Raw genomic sequence first — 24569 nt, 5'->3', positions numbered from 1 at the left:
TTTTAGTATCATTGTTCTGAAGTAGAAAACAACTTTCAGCATCAAGGCACCATGACATTGGCTGTTTTTTTTTGTGACTGCATGTGGTGCTGCTGTAATTTTTATTTTAATTAAACACCTTTTTTTTTTTTTTTCCATTATGCTATTTAAAAGAAACTGAGACATATAAGAGCAAGGTGAGATCAGTGCTGTAGTGGACGTAAGAGTAATGTGTATCCTTTGATGCTTTTCCTTTGCTGTTTTATCTGATTGGACGGGAAGAAGAATTAACTTTTAACATTCCAGCAAAAGTGCCACTGTTCTGCTGAGGTTTCTCTGTATTCAAAACAGTCAGAGCCAGATTTTAGTATACTGCATTCAACTGTTCGGCTGCTTCCTGATGCTCCCCAAACGAGCTGTGTGTGTGCCTACTACCTCATCTCAAATCAAAAGTTCTCTGAAATGGGGACTCTCTGCAGTTACAAACTTGTTGCTGAGATCCACAATAAAAACTTCTGTTACGCTAATATGAGTGAATATATTTCTGATTGTTCTTTCACTTGCCATGATTTAATCATCACACTGGCCCACAATATTTCCATTTCTGTGGCTTTTTTTCTTGAAAAGAGTGGAGAGGTACATCACGCATGTGTACTACCTTATAACCATAGTTGTAATGTTTCAGTTAATATTTTTGCTTAATAGTGCAAAGGAAATAAGCTTTATGCATTTTTTTTTTATAATAGAATAAGCAGATAAATCTATAAAATTATCAAATGCTATATTAGTTCGACAAGTGTAACGATGTATCCTTAGTAATAGGGGGAAACTAATCCTTTGGTAGATTTCTTTCAGTTTCATTAAAGGTTCATCAAGGGAATAGTTGTTCTAGTTTGTGTGTGGAATGGTTGCACACTAGATGTTTGTACAGTAACTTTCTGAAATAGTGGCCTCCTACAGTGAAAAGTTTTGAATTTCTCTTTTTTAGGGTGTGTGTGTGAAGGGTAGTGAAAGGGAGCACTATGTCCTGAGAACAAAGTAGTAATGTTTTATCTCTGGATTTGCAATGTTTATGATTATAACTGCAGAACATCTTTCCAGCATGGGCATTCCGTTTCTTCTAGGGAAGTGGAAAGTGTAATCCTTCACTGATAAAGCAGTTTAGTAGCATTTCCCACTACACGCTAAAATAAAGGCCCACCAAAAAAGATGTGTGTATGTGCAGTGGGAATGTCAGTTGTTGTAGGAGGCTTACTTAAAACAAAGCGAAAAACACCTATATTGTTACCTTTTATGTGTATTGTACATTGAAAAGTCACTATATGGGAACCAGAAATCATTTCAGAACAAAACAGGACTGGGCGGTACCCACTGCTGCCAGTGGAGTGCTGCCGTCCCTGTGCTGGAATACTGTTGCTTACTCTGCTCCCGGCTCTGTCGCTTCTCAATGTCTGGAAGGACTGCGATCTGCTTCAAAAACTTACCTCCATCCTTTGCCTGCCTCCAACTAGAGCTCCTCACTGCATGGGGGTTAAAGCAGTCTGCAGGGATTTGAGAGTTGTTGGTTTAAATAGCTCTGGCAGTGGAGGGTAACGATACTATATATCCTACGTTCTCAGCAGGTACTCCTGCTACTGGGGTGTTGCATAAAGAGGTGGGTTTGATTGTTGCTGGTAGCTATGTTAGCAACACAGTGACCACATCCATAGTTTCAGACTCTTAGGTGTTTAGGCATCCCTTTGCAACCCTCTGGTCACAGAAGCCGTGACAGTGTTCCCTGGGATTTTTCATGTTGTGTTTCTTTGATTTAGTGGAAACTAAGATAGGTCAGATGATGTTGTAGATGCACGCCCTGAGCATGAAGGAAAGAAAAGTTCAAAAATGTGTTTTTTCTCAGTACTGGAGAAGAAAATGGTTTTCTCAGTTTGGATAACAGGAGAAATGCCTGTCCCATTTACATGTATTCTTAGATACATCTCATGGAATCTCATAGCAGTTGACCTGTCACCAAGGATTTTCATGTGTTTTTTTTAAAAAACTGAAGATGGCCACAGAAAAGAAACCCAGTAAGTTGCTACGTTGTACTTATGATAACTTGAAATAATATAATATTGGCCATTAGTCTGCTAATTTATCTTTGAAAGGCAAAGACATGCCACACCGCATCAGGTGGAAGCAGGATATCACACTGATGGCTTAGGTTTACAGCTTTGCTTACTTAAATCTTGCTGTGTGCTTACGGGGATTAATTCCCATTTCAGCTGATTTTTTTTTTTTTTAACTCTGTAGAAAATTTGTGCTATATGTACATTTTAATGAACATTGAGGACATAAGTTCTTTGGAATAAAGAAAATGCTGATGAATACGATAGATTTCCAAAGAAGACATTTTAAGTTCATATTATCATCTAGCATAAAACCCCAACAATAAAAAAAACAAAAAAAACCCCACCAAACCCCAGACATTTCATTCTCCTTTCATGGTAATTGTAAGTTTGCAAAGTATCCACAATGTGACTTGTGGTTGACAAAAAGGTTGATACTCTTTATCAAAACGCTTGAAAATCAAAATGGATTTGACACTAAGTGGAGGGCTCTAACAAACAACATTTGCTAATTTTCTTAAAGTAAAAAACTGTTACAAAAAATCACCCTATGTTTTTCCACTTCTATACTTAATTGCAAAATTGAAGCAACTAAGGACTAACTTTACCTAGCAGCTGTTGGACTATATGGGAAATCAAATTTTTCTTTAAATTGGTTATTCAAGATAACTATTCTTTACATCAGTAAACCCACCCATTTTTTTTCATGTGCCATGTGGGTTAATATTTGGGACTTGCTTTTCAGCAAAAGTGCTTCTTATGGGCAGGTCTTGGTTGTTTGTTTTTTTTTTTTTTATTATTTTACACTGTTCTTTTGCTGAAGAAAAGCTGCAAACGCTAATCCACACATCGCTCTGCTAGTAAACCTTTCAGTGGACAGGGGAACATGGATTGAGTTTTAATCTTTTTATTTTTAAATGATGTTTTTTACTAACAGATTGACTAAAGTTTTAAATGTTCATAATTAAATACATAAGTGCTCAGAGAGGAATGGCTGTGCACAAAACAGTTCTTGAATGGCAGTTTTGACTCCAGTTTGTCTGTCTCTTGGGTGGCATCTTCGGCTTGACTAGGTAGCCTGCTTATGTTGAAAAAAACCCGCACTGCTTGATTTCAGCTTATTTTTTCTTTGTCTGACTCTGAGAAAGCTCAGTTATGTTGTTTTGTCTCTATGAGACCACGCTGCTTATAATATTATTTCTTTATGGCCTGCCAAATAAATTGATTAGTAAGGTTCAGCTCATTCCAGTGCTTCTAGTAAGGAGAAGGTAAAGAAGTAGCCACATGTCTACATATTGCATAATAGGGGGATTTCAAGTGGTGTGGAGACATGGGCTCTCACCACTCACTTGTAAGTTCTGTAAAATGCAGCTTTGTTGAAATACAAGTACAAACATGTTAGTTGCATTAGAAGGATTGCGAGTTAATAATTCATTTTCATTTTCAGAATTCTCAATAAACTAATGTAGATATGAAGTGGTATATGATTTTGGTGTGACTGGAGCTATTTATTGTGTTGCATAAAATGAAAAACAGACAAAAAAACCCCAATTTTCATTCTTCTGTAAATCACCAAAAGTCGTTTTTTTTAATATGGATAACAAATAAAAAGCAATTTCAGGATGTTGGAATATTTATGTTTCTTGGGAAATTCTACTTTCCAACTACTTCTAAGAAGCTAATTGATTAGATTTTGATATTTTTAATAAGTATTTTGTATATACCGAAAAATCTGGTACTAATACCTTTCTTGACAGAGAGGATAAGAGAACTTTAGCTATTAGGAGGCACTGAGTCCAGTACTAAAAATTTGTATTCAGTACCTCCAAAATTCAGATTCAGTGCTTCCAAAGGCACAACTTTGTTGTGCAGCTTCAAAATAAAATAAGAAATCTATATTCAATTATCTTGCTATCTCTCAGAACTCTTATGGTCATCGGAAACCTGCTGAGAATCACAACATTTTGAAGATTTTTTTATTCCGAAGTGAAGTTTGTTTTAAAGTAATGCAAAGATAGGATGCCATCACATGGGATATCCTCACTACTCTCTTCACTCCTAGGGAAGATGTCTGCTGAAATCAAACTTTTTTTGCTGCATCAGTTTTCAGAAGGATGGATTTTCCATGCGGTTCACCTCACAGTTGCTCAAAAGTTTGCAAAGATACAAAAAAAGTATCGGGAATATGCAGTTAGGGGTGGAAGATGAAGCAGCACTGTCCCTTTTGGTGCTAATCTGCTGTTAAATGAGTTTTAAGTGGTCACAGGAAAAGCTATGAGCAGAAGAGTTTAGAAATTTATCTCAAAGAGAAGCTTCTCTTTGCCTGCTGACCTGAAAAATAAAACCCAACCTCCGCCCTGCCCCAAGATTTCACAAAGAACAGAGTAATGGAGTTGTCTTTCCAGGGAAGCAGATGGGGAGGTAGAGGGACAATAGCTTTTATCCATTCCAATTTTAAGCTAGCTCGATTGTTCTTGGTAAAACAGTGTTCTCGAAAGAGGTTAAAGATACTAATCATTTACCAAGAGTTGCAAGCCTTGTTCTCACGCTTGTAAATGACCCTTTTAAATCAGGGGATGTAGAGACACTTGTGTTGGCTTGTTCTTGTGTTGCAGGTGTCTGGAGAGGTTTTGTTTCTGAGGCTGTTAACGGCAATTCCTTGCACAGTTTCCATCAGTTTTTTTAAAACTCAAATTTCTTATGTTTATAAAAAAGGGATCATACATTGCATCTTCAAATGAGACTTTCAAGGTTAGGAGACCTCTCCTTTTGTCAAAAAAAAAAAATGTTCAAAGGAGCTTCATAGAGTAGACTACATAGAATAAAATACCTTGCTGTTGCAATTGTTGACATGGAAACAATGTGCAATAGGTAAGACAGTGTTGTACAAGGAACAAATTATCAGCACCCCACCCCACCCCCCCCATCTGCTTGTTTTTTGTGGTTCAGAAAGGCTGAATAGCTCAAGTTTTGTGTGCAGGAGATATCTAGTAATCTTTAGCAGTTTTTGTAATACAATAGATTCATACTCTGTCAAATGAGTTGTGGTGTGAGTTATTGTTTATTGTATCCAAAAAGTGTGTTAGCTGATCTTTTCTGTGTGTTTTATGCTTAGAAGTTAAAGTGTAGCTACATGGCCTTCCAGTTAGTATGCTTTTATTCTTCCATGTTTTAGGCTGAAATTCACAGTAATTGTAAACCAGTGGAGATGGACAATGTTTCTGTATGAAGACGTTCTGCCTTCCCTCAACCCTGGCTGCTTATTGCTACCCTTATACTGCCCATTCTTTGCTACAACATAAAGGTTCAGACAGGTAGACAGGATAACTTGATTGTTGCTGTCACTTTGGGGGTTTGGGTGCTATTTTCCCCTGGTTAATTTTGAACTTGTTTCCTTGTGGATTCCTAATTCCAGTTCTGTGGCGCCTACCCACACAGAAGCTTCGTTCCCTTACCTCCTGAATACAGTCTTTGTGTTCTTTCTGACCTGTGTTCTTCCTCATGCCCCTCAGGCTTGCTTCTGTCTTCTCTTTGTGCTTTCTCCCAGCTTTTCTCTGCCTGTTTATTCGTGATGAAAGAGTGGTCACGGATGGAGCCCTGTGCCTTTTCCCTGCTGATAATATATCTAGGATTTCTTTAGCCTGCCTATCACAAGAGAAGACAACTGTGCCTAAAAACTTTGAGCCGATGCATTTTTCATTAGCCTTTTGCTTGCCTCTTTCTTCATTCCTTTCACTACTGTCTGCCCCCCGCCAATTAAAAATACACAGGGATTAAGATTTCCTCAGCTGCTGTCATGCTAAGCGCACTCAATTTCCTTATGAAAGTATTTTGTGTTTACTGACCTCAGTATGCTTGGATATCTTGCAATGAAGTTGCAGTATGTGTGTCACTGTCATATGAACATAAGCGTTGCAGGATGGCTTGTTTACTGGAAAGACATGCCAGGGGACTCAGATGAGTTTGACTGCCAGGTGTGTTTGTTAGCTTGTGAAGTAACATAAACAAAGTGCCACCACTGTTAAGTCCCCAAAACTGCTGTTCACAAAATTACTAAGCCATTACTCTTGTAACATAATGCGACAGGGGTACTAAAGGAGAAGCAGTAATGTACTGTCATTTATGACTGCTTTCTATCATTGATACCATATCCTTGAGAGACCTCCTGGTGCCATTTTTCTTGCAGTACAACATGGAGTCACTTTTTTGTTGTCTTGGGTGCACTAAGTTTTTCTTCAGATCTTTCATGTCACTGTCAGTTAAATTGAATAGTATTAAAATTTATATTCTCCAGCCTACAGAAGTTGCAGTCTTGGAGGCTTTCCCAGAGTGAATCTGAAGGAGTTTAAAAATGTTGAAAGCTACCTATTTGTTAAACCTCTTTATTTTGTCTGATTTGAAATTTTTGAAGTTCTTTTGTTTACTTCTCCTACTGGATATTTTACGATAATAGCTTTTAGCTGGCTACGGTTGGCAGTGAATCAGCCTGTTCATGTGCTATCAATGTGATTTTTTTAGGTATGCTTTTAGAATTTTTGTTTTGTCATTATATGGTATTGTAATGGGCCTATAACAGTCTTATGAGAACTGTTGCACTTATTCCATGTGCTGGACAGAAATCAGAATCTCAGCCCCCAGGACTGTTACACACTAAAGTGAAAATTTATGACCAGCCCTGTGGAAATGTGCCTTAATTTCCTGTATTAGAGTGCCTGTCTTAAATGGACATCTTTATAGTTTTAAATTGTTTTCTGAATGTGGCGAATGGTTCAGTTCAAGTAGGCTTTAGATAAAATCAGGTTATTACAAAGCTGAATTACATTGAAAGATGAAGCGATTCTACTAGAACTTTTTTTTTTTCATCGATTGCTTTATAATCCTTGCCTGTAAAAAATTTGTATAAATCATTATAGCAAAGGCACAGTGCAGAACATGCATGCTGTGAATGCAGGAATGTTGACCAAAATGTTTCAGGTTTTTTTTTTAAGGTGTTTCCTGAGTCCTATACAAACAAAAATTCTCAGTTTCCATCTCTCCTGTTTTCCTTTTCCTTTCCACTTCTGCTCTTTCCAACTCTTTTTCTATTCCCCTCTCCCCCTCCACCTTTTTCTTCTAAGGATGTTTTTTGGAGGTGAACACATGTTAGTGAACTACACTGTCTCCAAAACAAACAAAAGAGGGTGGGGAGATGATGAGAGGGAGGAGGACAGGGAAAAGATGCAGCTGCTCATTTTTAATTTCTGAAAATAGCCTTGAATTCTGTGCAATTTGCTTAAGCCTTATAATAAAAACTAGAGGCACAACTGAAACGCTGCATCTTTGTTTTACTGTGGTTGCCAACAAGAAAATGTTAAAATAGTAACAAATAGATTATTTGAATTCTTGTCAAACATAGTATCGATGGAAGATGATTTGCCAGATGAGATTGTGTCAGTAGAGGATTGCCACACCAGTGAAAGCTTGTGGAAAAGCAACATCCAAGTCAGTAGAAGGTAATTCCATTTATTTCACCTGCTAGGAAGTAGGAATCCGTATAACATTGGGTCCTGTATTTCCTTTCTATTGAACCTGCACAAGCAGCGTGCCCTCACAGCAAAGGTGGCCAGCAGCATTCTGGGCTACATTAGGAAGAGCGTTGCCAGCAGGTTGAGAGGGGTGATCCTGCCCCTCTACCCAGCCCTGGTGAGATGCATCTGGACTGCTGGATCCAGTTCTGTGCTCCCCAGGACAAGAGAGACATGGGGATAGTGGAGCGAGTCTAGTTGAAGGGCCGTGGAGATGATTGGGACTGGGACTGTTCAGCCTGGAGAAAAGAAGACTCAGGGGGACCTTATTTGTGTGTACAAATGCCTTGTGGGACAGAAAGTAAAATAGGTGGAGCCAGGCTCTTCTTGGCAGAGCTCAGTGGCAGGACAAAAGGCAATGGGCACAAACTGAGACATAGGAATTCCTACCTGAACACAGGAAAACCCTTTTTTTTCACCGTGAGGGTGATGGAAGAGGAAAGGCTGTGCAGATAGGGAGGAGAGTCTCCGTCCTTGGAGATACTTAAAAGCTGATGGGACATTACTCTGAGCAACTTGTCGTAGCTGACCCTGCTTGAGCAGGGGGTGGATTAGGCAATCTCTAGGGGTGCCTGCCAGCCTCGGTGAATTTGCGATTCTTGTGTGCCTCTTACTCAGTATTTAACTGAAATACTGGGCGATGTTGGATACCAGTGAACAAGTTGTATATTCTCACTTGTTTTTCTGAATGGTAACGTTAATGAACTAATATTATTAACACTATTAGGGAAAAACTTGTGGTTGAGGAACAAAGCTTGAAACAATGTGTGGAATGAAATGTGTTTGAGGCTTTGTTGCACAACTCTTCACATGTTAGTGAGCTCTTACCCACGTAAGTAGTCTCATTGACGTCAATAGGACTACTCCTAGAAGTGTTCACCAGTGCAGGTGAGGGTTGCACAATGAGTCCTTGTCTGTAATGTACAAGTGTATGTAACACAGTATTTAATTATCACTTCAAACCTCTTTTACTGCAATGGCATATTCATTTATATATCTCAAATTATACTGCTTTTCCTAGGCCATATTTTACTGACCTGGAGATATCATTACATCCATCACCATAAAATTGAGCAGAGGTAGCATCTCTGAAAAATCATCTTTCCTTCTTTTCATTTATACAGCTGAAAAAAAAGGGGTGGCAGAAAAAGAAAATAATTCTCTTCTTTTATTGTATTTTAAATAAATTGGAGCTTCTGACTTTTTTCTGACAATTTGATGGAGTCAGTGCTTTACTTTCAGTGCTTAATTAGTCTGAAGGTAGGCTTTTTTCCTCACAAAAGAATTAAATAGTGGTTGTTTTTTTTTAATTTCAAATGTCCAAGTTTAATTTTGTATAAAGAGGCATCTTGTATCTGTATTTTATAGTACTACCAAAGGTAAGGTAAAAAAGCAGTTTCCAAGATTAATTATGTGGTACTAACTTTTCATATTTCAACTTTATTGCTAAAACATCTGCTGTAGGACTTTTGGTGGGGTGGAGGGAAGGCTGTGTTGTACTCTGTAACATTCAAGTGATAAAGCCAGAATCTCTGTCCCAAAACCTGTTTTTTTTGTTTGTTTTTTTTTTTTTTTAAAAAAACCAACAAACAACCCGCACCTTCTTTTGAAATTTGGTTAAGGTGCTTGAGTTAGGTTGGAGTCTTTTCTGAAACTACTCTAAGAGTGCATATGAATAGTTGGAGTTAAGTCTCTGGAACTGTGAAATGCTGTAAGAATACAGTGTTATAATTTAGAAAAGTGAGCCTATTCCACTTCGTAAAGAGGATAGATGTTACTCAGACTAGTGGTACCTTTACAAAGAGATGATCTCTAATGCTGAAAACTTTTAAGCTAATAGTTAAAGTATGAAAAAACCCTTAATTGCTGGAACCTGAAATAATGCCAATATCAACCATTCTTAGAATGTGATTTTTTTCTTTTTCTTTTTCTTTTTCTTTTTTTTTTTTAAATAGATACAGCCACTTAGTACCCATTGGTAACCTGAAGAGATTAATTGGGAAACATGCTAAACTATTCTATGGCTTGAGTCTTTTATTTAAAATAAGATGTCTTTTTTTTTTTTTTAAAAAAAAAAAAAGGTATGCACTAGTTCAGCCTTCAATTTATCAGGCTTAATGTACAGCTAGCTGGTGACGCTCTTTGTCTTAATCAGTAGGTCAGGATCTTGACAGTAGTTTCTCTCTGTCCTAAAACAAATGAACCCATAAACATCATGGCTGAGCTTTAGATCAGGTAAGAATAGCACCTTGCAGCCTGCTCCTTGCATCCTCTCTGAAGTTTTCCATTCATATATACTTAGCAGGCTTTGTGCATAGTACAGTTACAGAATCTGAAAAGTACATAATTTAAACTAGCAGATGTGTATTTTCCTATATGCTTTGTTTTAGCCATGATGTCTAGAAAAATATTGGACTTGCATGGTTTGCTTTTGAAGAGCTTGCTTCCTCTGAACCAGATCAAACCTTTCTGGGATGCAGCTGTGTGAGGTTTTTTCTTAATGGTGCTTTTTAGTGACAGATTTCTCTGGGTTTTGTACCTTTTCATTTTGTAAAGGATGTTGGCTATATTTTTCTTTAAGCCTCCTAAGACTGTAAGGTTGGAGGGGATTAAAAAATGACAAATCCCTATCTGTGGTGCTGCAGATATGATCCTAGTACTACCAATGTAGAGAACACTCAGGTGTCCGGTCTTGTTGGTAAGTAGCGTGTCATTGGACTATGTGTAGTTGTTATTTAAGAAGAGTCCTGTGCCCTGGGAAATTGCCTTAACACGTTTGCTCATGTAAGTGTTAAGCTGAAGTGGGATGCTCCTTTCAAAAGGAAGAACGTTCTCTGTGTCCTATTTAGTAATGTAATAGAGTGAGACTTGGCACAGGCATGAAGTATGCTTCAAAGGAGGTTTCATCATACTGGATCTTGTTTGTTGAATAAGTTCAGTAGCATTTTAGGGAACAGTACTATAAGTTTATATTGGTAAGTGTATTACAAAGGTTTTACAGAACTTTATTCATGGGAGTTCATTTGAAAAAAATCAACAGTAAAACTTTGGTGATAAAGACAATGTGATGGTTCTTGAGCCAGAAGAATTTACTCGGATAGGGAGCTACTCAGGGATCAGGTGTCAGGTGGGAGGAAGACTTTACATCAGCCAGAAGGTGTTATCAGAGAAGTTATAAATCAAGAACTTTGTCCCTACACCTGTATAAAATGGAAGAGTTAAGGCATTCTTACCTTGTTTAATTGTTAGATTTTAAGTAGTTTAGATTACAGCTGCATATGATCTTCCCAGAGATTAGGTATGTGCAAGTCCTCAGTGACTTGACATTTTTCATAATGAGTTACAAGTGAAATGTATTTTGGTACTTGTCACTGTTAAATGGAGCATTACTGGTCAGGTATCTTTTGGGCAGGAGACAAGGTACCCCAGCTGTGTGTCTGCACAAGAGAATAAGAAAGAACAAATAATTATAATTCATACTGAGGTGTTCCTTATATATTTACAAATATGATTTTGTGTTCTGCAGTGTAGTGCATTATTTTTAAGTATGTTGATAATTATTTTTATCAGTAACATTAAGACAATACATATCTTTCTCCTCAAAAATTTGAAATTAATCTGATTACAATTTGCAACTCCTAAAACATTTCTGTATTCCTTTTGTTAGCTTTTTGCTGAGTGTTAATTAAATCCCAAAATTCGGTCCTGTCATGCACCTGGAAGGAGACTAAAGGTTGTTACAGACCCCTCAGAGTTCCTGCAAAGTGCTAATTAGAACTGGAGAGAAGCTACTGTCAAACCAGGAAAGTAACATTCAGAGTTTTAAAAAGCCCCAGACATCAAATAATGGATGTTATTACAGCATAACACTATACATGCTGTGCAGGATTATGCCATTCAGACAAGTTGAAGTGTGTATTGATACCTTATGAAAAATGATTATTCAGGTTAGGAATGCTCATTCACGCCATTAAGCATACATGTAATTCCTATGGAAATGTCACAGGCCTTTTACCTATAGCTGGTGAAAACTGCTTTCATAAATACTCTTGCATGCTTTTTTGCTTTTTAACAATACTGAAACAGTGCTCAAAGCTGACAGTACTGTGGAGTTCTCGAGTGCTAGATTTTGGGACACATAACCAGCTGAGTATGTGTAGATGTCTAGGGCTCAAGCTTGCACAATCCTGGTAATACCAGAAAAACAACCATGGAAGTTGGTGGAAACTAAAGAGGGACTTATGTCCATGTGTTGCTCAGCATCTGGCATGCTCAGATGCAACGATACATCCATTGCTTTTTCATCAGGAATAAGGGATTTGAATTACAGGATACAGGATGAGCTGGTTACTGGTATTCTTTCTGTATAAACGTATTCCAGATCTGTTTGGCTGAGCTGGTCTTTATTTTCTCTCTCTAAAACTTAAGCAGTGGTGCTGAGGTCCTGGCTGAAATCTTGCGTCACATCCTGCTGGCTGCTGTAGCCACTGCCTGGATGACTGCACTTGATTGTGGGTGAAACTGTGATCTAAATGTATGGAGAGCTTGCAGTTTTATGCATTTACTGGAGACTGGCGTAATTAAGCATTCATCTTTATATGAAGATTTAAAATGTTTAATGATAAAATTTGTTAGATGTGAAGCAAACTTATGCCCCTAGTAAATACCAAAATCAACAGTGTAGTCTTTTTGTGTACCGCATTACTGTTCTTCACTGCTAATACTGTGAACACCAGAGCTGTGTATAGTTTTTCTTCTTGCAATGCAGGCGGGAGTTGGAGGTGGGGAAGGCAAAAAAGTGAATGGAGCTGCTCACAGATGAGTTTGTGAACTGATTTTTCAAGAAAAGAAAAATGAAAACGAGGTTTCACCGTTCTGATTGCTTCTCGTTAGTGATTATACTTTTTGCCAGACCAGTAATGTCAGGTTTCACAGAGTTTGGGCACTTGGTTGCATTACATTCCTGTATACTTAAATGGATTAAGATAAAAAGTCTGACTTGAAAAGGATATTCCAAAACTGACTGTGCCTGTGGTTTTGAATCCTGATGCTTTGAACAAAGAAGGGATTGATTTAATGGGATTAATGCTTAATCCAAATGAAGCAATGTACACACATGCCTTGAATGCTTTTGAGAATAACTACAAATATCATTTATAAGAAAGATACGGAGAGGTGATCTTTGTGTAAGAAAGAGATGGGGCAGACAGCTTTAAATAAGGAGAACACAGGCAAAGTTGTGTTCAAATTAGCTCTTCTGGATTATTTTCAAATATTTTTAAGGCCTCTTTTTTTATACAAGTATATTTATTTTCAATTGCTGATTTTGAGAAAGTGTTACACTTCTCTCATCATCATTTTGGTATTCCAGATGAAAAGATGTATTTTAATATTATCCATGCTTTTTACTTGCATTTGAGGTAAGGTTGGGTTGTGTTTCAGATAAGATATTATCTGGAAAGTGTTTATCATCGTGATTTCATTTTTCTTTTTTTTTTTCCTTGGCTTGCAGATTTTCTGTGTGGCACGATATATTGTTACGTTCTTGGAGAAACTATGACTTTGCCCATATTTGCTGTGACTCCGTGGCCCCTCTAATTTTATTTCTAATTCTTTATTAAACCAAACAAGCCAATTGGATTTTTTTTTTAATTTGTTTGTTTGTTTGTTTAATTCTATTTTTTATCCTTTAAATGTTAACAGATGCAGCATTTAAAACCCTTATAGTTATTTTCTTTCATCTTTATTCATAAAAGCTTTTTCAATACATAAAATCCATCCCATTTCTTATATTGACCAATGTATTTTTACAACATTGGCTCCTGTCTAACTGGGCAAAATGCATATCGTATGCATCAAACACTGTTGCAAGGGTTTTGAGGAAAGCAATGACTGCAGTCTTTCAGAGTGTAGCTGTTTTAGAATAAAATGCTGAGCCTCGGTAAGTATTAGGCTGGCTCATCAATTTTTATCCTTTCTCTCCTGCCTCCCCATGTGCCCCACAGCCTGGGAACCAGAAACTTTAGGTGAAAACTAAAATTCTTGCCTAATCATGAGATTTGATTAAGCTAGTGCTTTTAGAAAAAAGACCAAGTACCACGACACTAATGAAAAAATTGCAAGAATTGCTAATGATCTGACTGACTCATGTTGCTAAATGGAGCAGATTTTTAAACATAGCTCTAGGCTTCAATTCTTTCAGCTCATTCACAGTCAGTTCTGCTTTATACTGAGCTCAGTGAAGCTATTCTCAGAGGAGAGTGCAGTATGACATGGATTAAGAGTCAGAGAGTGGAGCCATTAATCGATTCAGTACTACACAGGTTATCTAATATCTAAGAAATGGTTTAAATATCTTAGGGTAGAATGCTGAAAGCAAAACCATAATTTTCAAGTGATTTGTGTTTGTTTTGTGTTTGTTGTTGTGTTGTTGTTTTTTTTTTTTTAAAAAGGAAGGCTTCTGGAGGCTGGCTCAAAGGCAAGGAGTAATTACTGATAATTGATGTTTGAAGGAAGTCTTGTTTCCTAGTCTATTTTTGAATCCAGCTATGCTATATCTGGGATAATAAACAAACAGTGCAAAGGAGCATTCTTATGAACTGGATTTCCTTTTTGTCTGTGCTGTTAAATTGTTAGAATGGTTCTTGGCAATGCATTGAGCAAAGCCAGCTAGTGGTGTCCCAGGCAGGTCCCAGGCGTTGCTCTGGAGTAAGGTCAGGCCGGGGATAGTTCCCAGCAGGCAATCAGCATGTATTCCCGTTCCAGTTTTCCCTCATCTTGATTGTCAGAGGTCAAGAGAGATTAGTAGTAAGGATGGAGGAATTTATAAGTTTCAGGTCAATGAATAGCCCTAGACATACTCAGTTTACTGGTGTAGACAAACCTACAATGTTGCCTTGCAGTACCATTACAATTTAAACCGGTAAAGTGAGTTTGTAAGATGCTGAGTTTGACATACTTTGTCACATCTTCTCAAAGAGCAGTTTCTCTCTTAAGATAGAAGTAATAGTGTTTTATACTTTTTTTTTTTTTAATTTAAAAAGTGTTGATATCCAGTTATTTTCCAAAGAATATTTTGTTGGCATCTTAAGGGGACAATAGCATATAAGACTGTGGCAGTGTTTACAGTTTCTGTCTCTCCTAAACCCTAACATAAACATTATGAGGATTATGGTAATCAACAAGGTGAATATGAACATGTTTATTGCATGAATCTTCCAGTTCTATAAGGTCTGTCCACTCTTATGCTTTATTCTTTATTGGTCATTCAAACATACATTTCATTTGGCAACCGTCTTCACTCACGTAAGGCTTCTTGACTAATATTTGTGCCAATGCCTGTAAAATGATCTGCTTGCATAGCATGCTCAGCCGCAATGGAAGTTACCCAATTTTCTCTCGTCTTAATTAGTTGTTTTGGGTTTTTTTTAGTGCTACAGATTTTCTTTATGATTTATGAAGCTCTTGGTTTACTTACACTGGACAGTGGGAGATTGCTCTATGAATTCAGTTGATCTCTTTTAGGGTTCGACCTGAAGCTACCACTAATGAAATGCTGCAGTTGTTGAAATGAAACTTTCACCAGTAAATGAAAAGGGGAATCCAGGCTTGGGCAGGTCAGGCAATCACTAGGTCAAGCGGCCTACTATACTTGCACTGGCTTTGTATGAGACCCAGAAATACAGGTATATTGGAAGGTGGTGGTGGTGGTGCTGGAGTTTTTGTTTTCACTTGGCTCTTAGTATAAGTACTAACAAAAATGGTCAAAGTTCTAGTTATGCTTTTGAAGCCTGAATGATCTAGTCTTGGTTTGCTGTTGAAATAAATAAAAAGAAAAGCTAGTTTTTTGTGGTGGTTTAGAATCTGCGTGAATAACTATTCATCTTTAAAGAACTCTACTAAGTTTGCTAAATTAGCTCCAGATAAAGGTTTCTTTATTCTTTTCCCTTAGTGAAATGAAGCCTGTTTTTTAAGTGTTAATCATAGGACCACTGAAAAGATAGTTATTTGTTGAACCAGACTATCACAAATATTTGGCTTTCTATTTTATGTTGAAATCACTGGACTGTGATATTAATTAGTAATATTTGTATTTTCTCTAGTTAGTTTAGTAAAATAAGAAACGGGAAGAAATCCACCCATAGTTCTGTCTTCAACTATATATATTTCTGCTATTAATTTCAGTGAAAAAGAAACTATTTCTCGTAGTTTGTGAAGGGAAAAAAAAACAACCAGCCCCAAACCACTCTTATACATGCTCCGTTGAAAGCCAAGGAGTTACTTAAAAAAACCCCACAAACGCTACCACCAAAACAACCAAACCCAACCACAAAACACAAAACCAAAATTTTGATAGTCTGACATGAGCTGTGCCAAATTAGATGAACAGCTCGACCCTCAGGCATATGCAAAGTGGAAAAACAGGGCTATTGTTTGTTTGGTAGAGTGCCACCAATAACATCAGTTTATAGAAATACTGTAAGTAAATACAATTGTTTTTATTTCTATCATTTGATTCACCTTTCCCACTCCTAATGTCCCAGTATGAATGTCCTGCCAGAAAGATCTGTCTCTCCAGCAGTAAAAAGGCCTTTTGGTGATCAAGGAATTGCCTCTTGAGTGGTGTTGGGAGGACAGGCTGTCCCAATAAGGTGAAAGACTTGCATAAAACCCAGCATTTATTGAAAAGCTCTACTTCCACTTACTGTCCTGACAGGGGTAGCCAAGAAATGGAAAAAATGAAACTAAACCAACCTTGATTAATGTTTTCCGTGTGTATGAATGAACTTTTAAAAGCAGGTTGCATGGCCAAAGAGAACATTTCAAATCGAGATCTACAAAGGGAACCTAAATGGGTGTGCTGGTCAGGAAGCGAGGAGCTGCTGAGCTAGCAGAAGCAGTGGGCAGCCTGAGCCATTTCTTTGCCTACGGTTTGTTCAGAGGGAAATGAAAAAAGGAAGCGCTTATCTGATATGTGTGTATCCTTTTGCATGATATTTTTATTATCCTTCTCATTATTTAATCACAAATCCAAATTTAATCACAAATCCAGTAGTTAATGTGTGCATAAAACATGGCAATAGCAAGTTGCACCAGAAAGATATCAGCACTGAAATGTGGGTTTATTACTTTAAAATAAGGATACACAGGAGAAAGATGGTTTGGGGTGTGTGTGTGCGTGTGTGTTTAATTAAACAGGATATATGTATGAATCAGGAAGGCAAACACCAATGCATAAATGGAATGAGTGGACATTCATGCCAGATTCCTCCTTTAATTCCCAGACGAATTAGGGTTGTTCCAGACTTTCTGTGCTTTCTGGCCTGCTGCATGCTATGCTGTTGGCCAGAGTTCAGCCCTCCCGAGTGATGGTCCCTCTTGATAACTGCCACAGCTCTGTCAGAGCACAGACAGGTTCCAGCTACAAGAGGCAAAGCTTTCTGGGGATGCATGAAAAGAAGCGAGGGAAGCTTTTACTTGGGCTGCTTGTGAGAAAGCATATAGATCAACACAGTTCTGAATGTGTGCGCTGCTACGTTTTCCTTTGTTAGGCACTGTTGATGTATATACTTTATGCTCCATGCAAGAACTGATGAACAAGAATGAGAGAAGTCCTGACGTCACTGGAGGTTGTGGGAAGCTCCCTGTTGTGGAGAGTGCTGTGGAAATAGTAAACACAGACTACTGTTTGTACTAGTCTATGGGTCCAATAGTAGTAAGGGGAGAAGAAAGAAATAGTGGAGAAGTATTTCTCATGTGAATGGCCATAAAATAATTGTTTATGCACAGCTGTAAAACACTCTTACATTCAAGCTTCTTTACAATGCTCCTTTGCCTTAATGTGCATAAAATACAAGACATTTAAGCTTCTTTTAAAAGGCTACTTTCTATTAATGTTACATTTTCCAAATGTTACGTTTTCCAAATGTTATATTCATGTTCGTGCTGGTTTTGTTTGTGGCTTTTGTGTGTGTGGCTGTAACATGTATTTTTCGACAAAGTAGACTAACAATTAGGAGGACCAATAAGTCTGCTTTAATCTATGTAGAAAATAGATTTAAGTTACTCCTTTTTAACTCTGCAAATGGAATTGTAAATCCTGTTCTACTTGCTCCTATCTACAAATCTGACATTGAAAAAACACATTTGCACAGATCCCTTTAGTGAAATAAAGAATGGTAATTTAAAGATAGTTGTAGGATTTCTTGTATCAGCTCCATGAATCACTTTTCTGCATAAGGTTAAAGCAGAGTTTTCACTCTCAGGTTGCTGAAATTGCAGGATATCTGGAATATATATTAAACTCATGACACATAGGCTGAAGTCTTATTTCAGATTGACATTTTGTTGAACTTTGATGTGTATATTACAAAAAATACATCCCCTAAAGGTTTGAATTAAGGAAGTATTTCCACTGAAGTAAAGTAATACAGATTGTATGTGTAAGAAAGTTATTATTTTCACTTAATACACAAATCAAACCTTGTAGAATTTTAGTTGCTAATTTTACAAACTTTTCTGTTCCTAGTTTTTTACTAGAAGCAAAAAGTGTTTGAAGTCTAAAGACAACCTGGAAGTGGCAGGCATTTTGTGACAAACCTGCATCAATAATTTTTCATCCAGAACAGAAAAGGCAGTTATGTTTTGATGACTTTCTGGTGGTTAACTCTGAGAAATCTTCAAAAAGCTATATCTTTCTGAATGATTCTCCAAACAGGTTTTCTTTTCAGATTTTATTCCTATGAAATTAGAAAGACTTACTCTTTCAAGGCATTATATTTTTCTTAGCTGAGCAAAGGTAGTGGGTTTTTGTTTGTTTTCCGTCCACTTGCTAATCATCTCCTGCTCTTAGTGGTTCAGGAAGAATCTTTTCTTCTTTGCTAATGAAAATCAGGATTTTCACTTAGTGCTCTTGATTCATATGATCCAGATCTGGAGATTATTGCCTCTAAGTGAGTGAGAATGTTGTTATTTGGAACTACGATATCCATGGGGAGCTGCCACCTACATGGATTAAAAGAAAGGATATTTTAAACCAGGTTTGGACAGGTGCAGTCTGTTGGGGGCTGATGTGGTGGGAATGATATGGTGTAGTTGGTCTGTGCTCTGCAGGTGGGAGTTGTTGGTTTGTGTTTTGGTATTGCTTCCTGAAGGCTTTCAGTAGTAAACATTTGTAAGACATCTTAAAGGTTACAGTCATTGACTAGCATTTAAATTGCACTGTAGCTGTTTTCAGCATATTCTGATACTGCGTGAAGCATAAAATGGGAAAAATCGATCTTATTTTGTAGCATGAATACTCTCCAAAAGAGGTCAGCGTTGTTGGGAGAGAAGTTGTTCTTCTGCTGAGCCGAGTCTGCTTTTTTGTGGTGAATTTACAATTACATTTATGGACACACAAAGCAAGAGGAGAAGGTGTATTTTAGAGTCATTACAGCCATTGTTACTCCTCTTCCTCTCAGATCTCATTAAGGCTTTTGTACTCAGGGTGCCCGAGCTTTGCGGTAGCCTGGAGCTCAGGCCCTTGGGATGGTTGCGCTTCTTTCCTGCCCTTCCTCGGAAAGCCTCGTCACTCTTGGGTTCCCATCCCTGTGGCCAGTGGTTTTGTTTGGGAAATTTATGAAGAATATAATCAGATTGCAATTTTAGGAATTTGGGAATTTGTTTATGATTGTGTCAGGTATCTGAGATTCTGAATTTTGCTTCTTTTTCAGAAATGTGTACTGGATTTTTCTTTTTGTTGCAGATATTGTAAAGGCCTTTTATCTACAATTACTTTTATTTTGATAACTGAACTACTAAGGCTTTGGAAGCATGCATGTGAAAGCAGTTTATATTTCTAAAGTTACTTAAGTAACTCCAGTATTTAAAAATTGCGCTTGATTTTGGTGTTGCATAATAGTTTTTGTTGCTTTTGCTGCCACTTGCAATGAGACTACTGAATTTGATGCTCTATGAGAAATACCAGTTCACTTTCTTCTATCTCCTTCCTCCTGGTTTCTTTCTCAAGATATAATCTTGCATATCTTGGAAATAAGTAATTTTAGAGTCATAGTCATAATCATAAATTCTTTCCTGGCCAATTCTCCCAGGGGATGTTTCTGTGTATTCCTGTAGGGGATTTTTTGTACACAGTATCTTGCATGGATATGCTTTGCTTCTACTATTTTCTATGTGACAGCTCAATTTTTTTGATTGGATATTGTTCTGTCTGGGAGGAGACAATTTAAATAGGCATGTGTTCAATCAGCGTGTTAAACAAAAGGATATTGATTGTTGCTGGCATCTGGGTATTGTTTCATATGAGGAATTTCACGCCAATAGTGTAATCACTTAATATTCTGTCTTTCAGGTTTAACAGATGAAAAAGTGAAGGCCTATCTTTCTCTTCACCCCCAGGTACTGGATGAGTTTGTATCAGAAAGTGTGAGTGCAGAAACTGTGGAAAAATGGCTAAAAAGGAAAAATAACAGACAGGAAGGTAAGTCTTTTTTTTTTTTTTGCGATTAATATTTAGCTTTGAGCAGCTCAGTTCTTCTTTTTAGATTTTAAAAGGGAACCTAGTTTTGGTAAAACTTGACTGTTATAATTTTTATGTCTACGTTCCACCATTTTTTGAAAGGCAAAAGAGGTTAACAATTTTTAAAAATGTTTTCAGCCTTTTAGTACTTCTGTTTTTAAATATACTGGTATTTGTTTTGGAGGTTCAGCTTACCCATTTTGAGTTGCAAATACTATTCCACCAATCCGTAATACCTGTTATATTAATGTATGTTTGGAGAACATAATTTGATCTTCTTAGATCTAAAATTGGTAAGTTTTGAATTAAAACTCTGCAGTATATGCAGGATGTAAGCCTCAGTAAAATGCTGGATATACCATCTCAAAAGTTCCTACTTGCAACATGTATTCAGTCAATTTTAGATATGAACGTTGACACAGAGGTTATAAAGCAGCATTTTGAATTCTGGAGGTATTTCTGTTGGGTTGCTTTAGGTATAATCCCTCACTTACTAGACCCAGAAAACTGTTCCTTATGTGTTGGCCTGGGTTGACAACGATCGTAAATTTTGTAATGATCTTCAGTTTTGTGAGATTGTGTGAAAGCATAAGATTCCTGCAATTCTAACAATGATTCCAGAGCACTGGAACAGGCTGCCCAGAGAGGTGGTGGAGTCTCCGACTCTGGAGACATTCAAACCCCTCCTGGGCACCATCCTGTGCAACCTGCTCTAGGTAAACCTGCTCTGACAGGGGGGGTTGGACTAGATGATCTCCAAAGGTCCCTTCCAACCCTGACCATTCTGTGATTTGGAATGTACTAGGTAAAACACAAAAGAGGACATCACCAAGAAAGGAAAGAAACAGATTTTACTCTGTGTGTGCATTGCTCTGTGGCTGATTTCTAAGGTGCTTGGGGTTTAAGTTGTGGTAATAATTCCCATTTTAAATAGAGGGGTTATTGCTACTTCTTAGAAGATAACTGAGTGTTTTCTGCAGGATTATAGGAAAAGAAAATAGTGGGCAAAGGACAGAAAAGGCTATATTGAGCCAGATTTTTGGTATTGATGACTGTATATCTGATATTAAGGTGGTAGTACATTTTTCTTGATATAAAGAGGTTACATAATGGAAGAGTAAAAGTATGTAGCAATAGATCACCTGTTTACTACTTTGTGGTTTGCAAACTGCATCACGGCAATTGTTATAATCCACAACTGCAATCAGAAAAACAGTGTTATGAATTGAGTAAATCATGATGATGCTTTTTGTAGACAGAAGAGAAAATATACTTTGATGTTACTAGAAAAAAATAGTACTGATTTTAAAGAGCTATGTTGCTGTGAAAATCATGATTTTCTTTAAGGTGCTTGCACTCGCTATAAGAACTCATTGCTTGTTTGAAATACAGTTTATAGTCTGGGTCAATGATTTTGATGCTGAAACTGAATGAATGCTTTGCATAGCATTTCAGCTTCAAGAATCTTATGTTCTAAGGTGAGTTTATTACCAGTTGGTCAGAGTTCTGCTTTTTGGGGGGGATGATCTGAAAATAGTTTTTTGTGAAAGTGCTCATAAAATTTTTTGAGCTAACTACAAAAACAAAGTAACTGCTGACCATTGTCTTAGTGGAGTTTTAACATGAATAGCTGTAGTGGTGTGATTTTTTTTTTTTCCATTGTCGTCTTAACATTAAAACTTCTGGTTTGTGGCTAACTCTCCCCAAATTGTTGAATTAAAAGTGTCAAGCAATACTTAGGCTACCGTTTTCATCCAATTTTATATCTGTTATCATCAAGCAGATCTTTCTGTCTTCTCTGCTACTTTCCTTTGTTGACAGTAATCTTCGATGTGGCCATATTTATTACACTAAAAGGCAGCTATGCAGATGTGGCTTTCTTAGTGTCGGATTTTTAGATGAAAATAAGCTGAACCAGATTTAGAACTACACTTAGAATCATAGAATGGGACCTTAAAGATCATCTAGTTTCAACCCCCCTGCCATAGGCACGCACACCTTCCAATAGACCAGGTTGCTCAAAGCCCCATCCAGCCTGATCTTGAACACCTCCAGGGATGGAGCTTGCACAGCTTCTCTGGGCAACATGTTCCAGTGGCCTCCCACCCTCAAAGTGAAAAATTTCTTCCTAATATCTAATCTAAATCTCCATTCTTCCTGTTTAAAGCCATTCTCCCTTGTCCTATCACTACATGCCCTAGTAAAAAGTCCTTCCCTAGCCTTCCTGTAGGCCCCCTTTAGGTACTGGAAGGCCGCAATAAGGTCTCCCCGGAGCCTTCTCTTCTCCAGGCTGAACAGCCCCAACTCTCTCAGCCTGTATTCCCAGGAGAGGAGTCCCAGACCTCAGATTATCTTTGTGTCCCTCCTCTGGACCCACTCCAACAGGTCCATGTCTTTTCTATGTTGGGGCCAGTAGAGCTGGACTAAGTACTCCAGGTGGGGTCTCGCTTGCCGATTCAAAACAAATAATTTGAATGCATTTTGTTTGTAGAATTAAACAGATGCTGATTAGCCTTATTTTTTATTTTCTTCTGGGGAGATAAAGGCTATAGCCATGTAAAATGTCTCTGATAACAAAACATCTTAATTTGTCAGAATGCGACATTTTTAAGAAAGAAACTTTCTAGATGATTTCCTAAGTTCATGTTACGTATGTACAAATCCTACTGCCTGAGTAATGATGGCAGTGAGAAATGAAGAGAACATGGAACAGATTCTTTTGGTGTTAGCCTGGATCTGTGGTGATTTAAAGTGAATATGTAGCCTAAGTCACTTTACATCAATAGGGGTATAATTTTCCCTCTATCCCTCTTGCTTTAGTGTAGTTTGCTTTACAAATGTTCACATCATGTAATGTGATACAGACAGAAAAATAAGCTTTGTTTTTATTAGAAAGTTGCCAGGCAGGCGAAATGCTGTTTTGAGATCTCTGGCCTAGTGTCTGTACTCTTATATGTTGATGACGCAAAACAGTCATTAACCTATATGCAGAAATTGTGTCCTGCCGGATTTACAGGCATCCAGCTGTGTGGGCTCTTCAGCCAGAAGTCAGTGAGCCTGCAGCCAGAGTAGTTTATCTGAATTTCTGTAGCATGAACATAAAGTGAAATGTCTTATTTGGACTTGAATGAACCAAAATTTGCCTGTGACTGAGATTCACTGAATTAGTTACTTTAGATGGATTTTTTTTTTTTTTAAATCCAAAGTATTAAAAAGAGAGGCAATCAGTACACACTGCAGTGTTTAAGCTATAACTAAATGTTAGATTGGAAGTTGTTTATGACGCGTTGATGGTGATCTACCTGGGATTGGAAGATTTTTTTTATTTTTTTTTTTATTTTTTTAGTATATTGGAGAAAACTTGCAAAGGTGGCACTAGGAAGGAAAGCTTCTCATACTGATATTTGGGTATTTACTGCAACTTTTTGAACCCTGACTATTATCTATCAATAAAATACATGGTCTAAACAGAGCCAGGACTTGTATTGTTGCATACAGCATTTCCAAGCAACTGTATTTGTAGTAAACTAACAGTTGAGTTTTAAATTTTTCGTATTCAGATCATGGCTGAGTTAGGCGGGGCTCTGAATGAAATTGGAGCACAAACTAGACTGCTTCTCATGCAAAGTATTTTTGATTAGTTTTTGCAAGCAAAATGTAACCATGTGAGAGGGCGTCTTGATTAAAGAAACTGATCAGATATTTTGGGGTTCATTTTAACTCTCCTTCAAAGTTGTTTACGTATTAGCTATGGAAGAACCTTGTTTACAGATTAAGCCTACTACTTGTAGTCTGAGGTCGGGTCTGTACTTCATGCATTATGGCCTCATGGGATGTTTTAGGAAGTTTATAGATCAGAAAAAGTCTTCATATAGACACAGTAACAAGTGGCTTGGCTTGCATATCTAGTCTTACTTGAGGTGCTGGTCTAAGTTATATCAATAAGATACATGAACTTGCTTTAAAGATTCATTAAAGGTACATCTTGACAGAAGATTTTTTTCAATGGAGTTCAAGAAGTAATCTGCCAGAAGGAGATCTTTTCATTTCCAGATGCCTAGATATAATACTCTCAAAACTCACAAGACTTCTTCCATTTATCCTCTTCCATATCGTTCTAGCAAAAGTAACAGATGATTGCAGCAAGAGTCAGAAGATTATGGAAGTTTTAGGCTCTGCTGTATAGATCCTCATATCCCAACAAATTTCTCAGAAAAATATTTATGAACTTGAATCTTAATTATATTATTCAAAGCTTCATCCCCACAACAATAAGAGGCGGCTAAACACATTGATTATAAGCCACGTGTGTATCTTTTACGTTGCTGATACTGAATTTCACAGGTGTCTTTCCTAATTTTTCAATGGCATTTTTGTATAGGAAGAAAGGACAAACTGTAC

The 24569-nt window shown here is 37.4% G+C and overlaps 1 protein-coding gene across 3 annotated transcripts in view; it reads left to right on the top strand.

The window, feature by feature from the left end:
* Positions 1–24569, top strand: part of PDE10A (phosphodiesterase 10A) — a 393315-nt gene that overhangs the window by 255081 nt on the left and 113665 nt on the right. For 2 of the 3 annotated variants that reach the window (XM_009891448.1, XM_009891449.1), the window contains exon 2: positions 20001–20129. In XM_009891448.1, the coding sequence (XP_009889750.1) occupies positions 20001–20129 (129 nt within the window). Of the gene's footprint in view, positions 1–13073; positions 13110–20000; positions 20130–24569 lie in introns of all 3 variants that reach the window. The other variant, XM_009891447.1, reaches the window with a different exon arrangement.

Source organism: Charadrius vociferus, unplaced genomic scaffold, assembly GCF_000708025.1.
Source record: "Charadrius vociferus isolate BGI_N301 unplaced genomic scaffold, ASM70802v2 scaffold68, whole genome shotgun sequence".
In the NCBI taxonomy this organism is placed as follows: Eukaryota; Metazoa; Chordata; class Aves; order Charadriiformes; family Charadriidae; genus Charadrius; species Charadrius vociferus.
The sequence above is the reverse complement of the archived record's forward strand: the minus strand, read 5'-3'. Positions and strand labels throughout refer to the sequence as shown.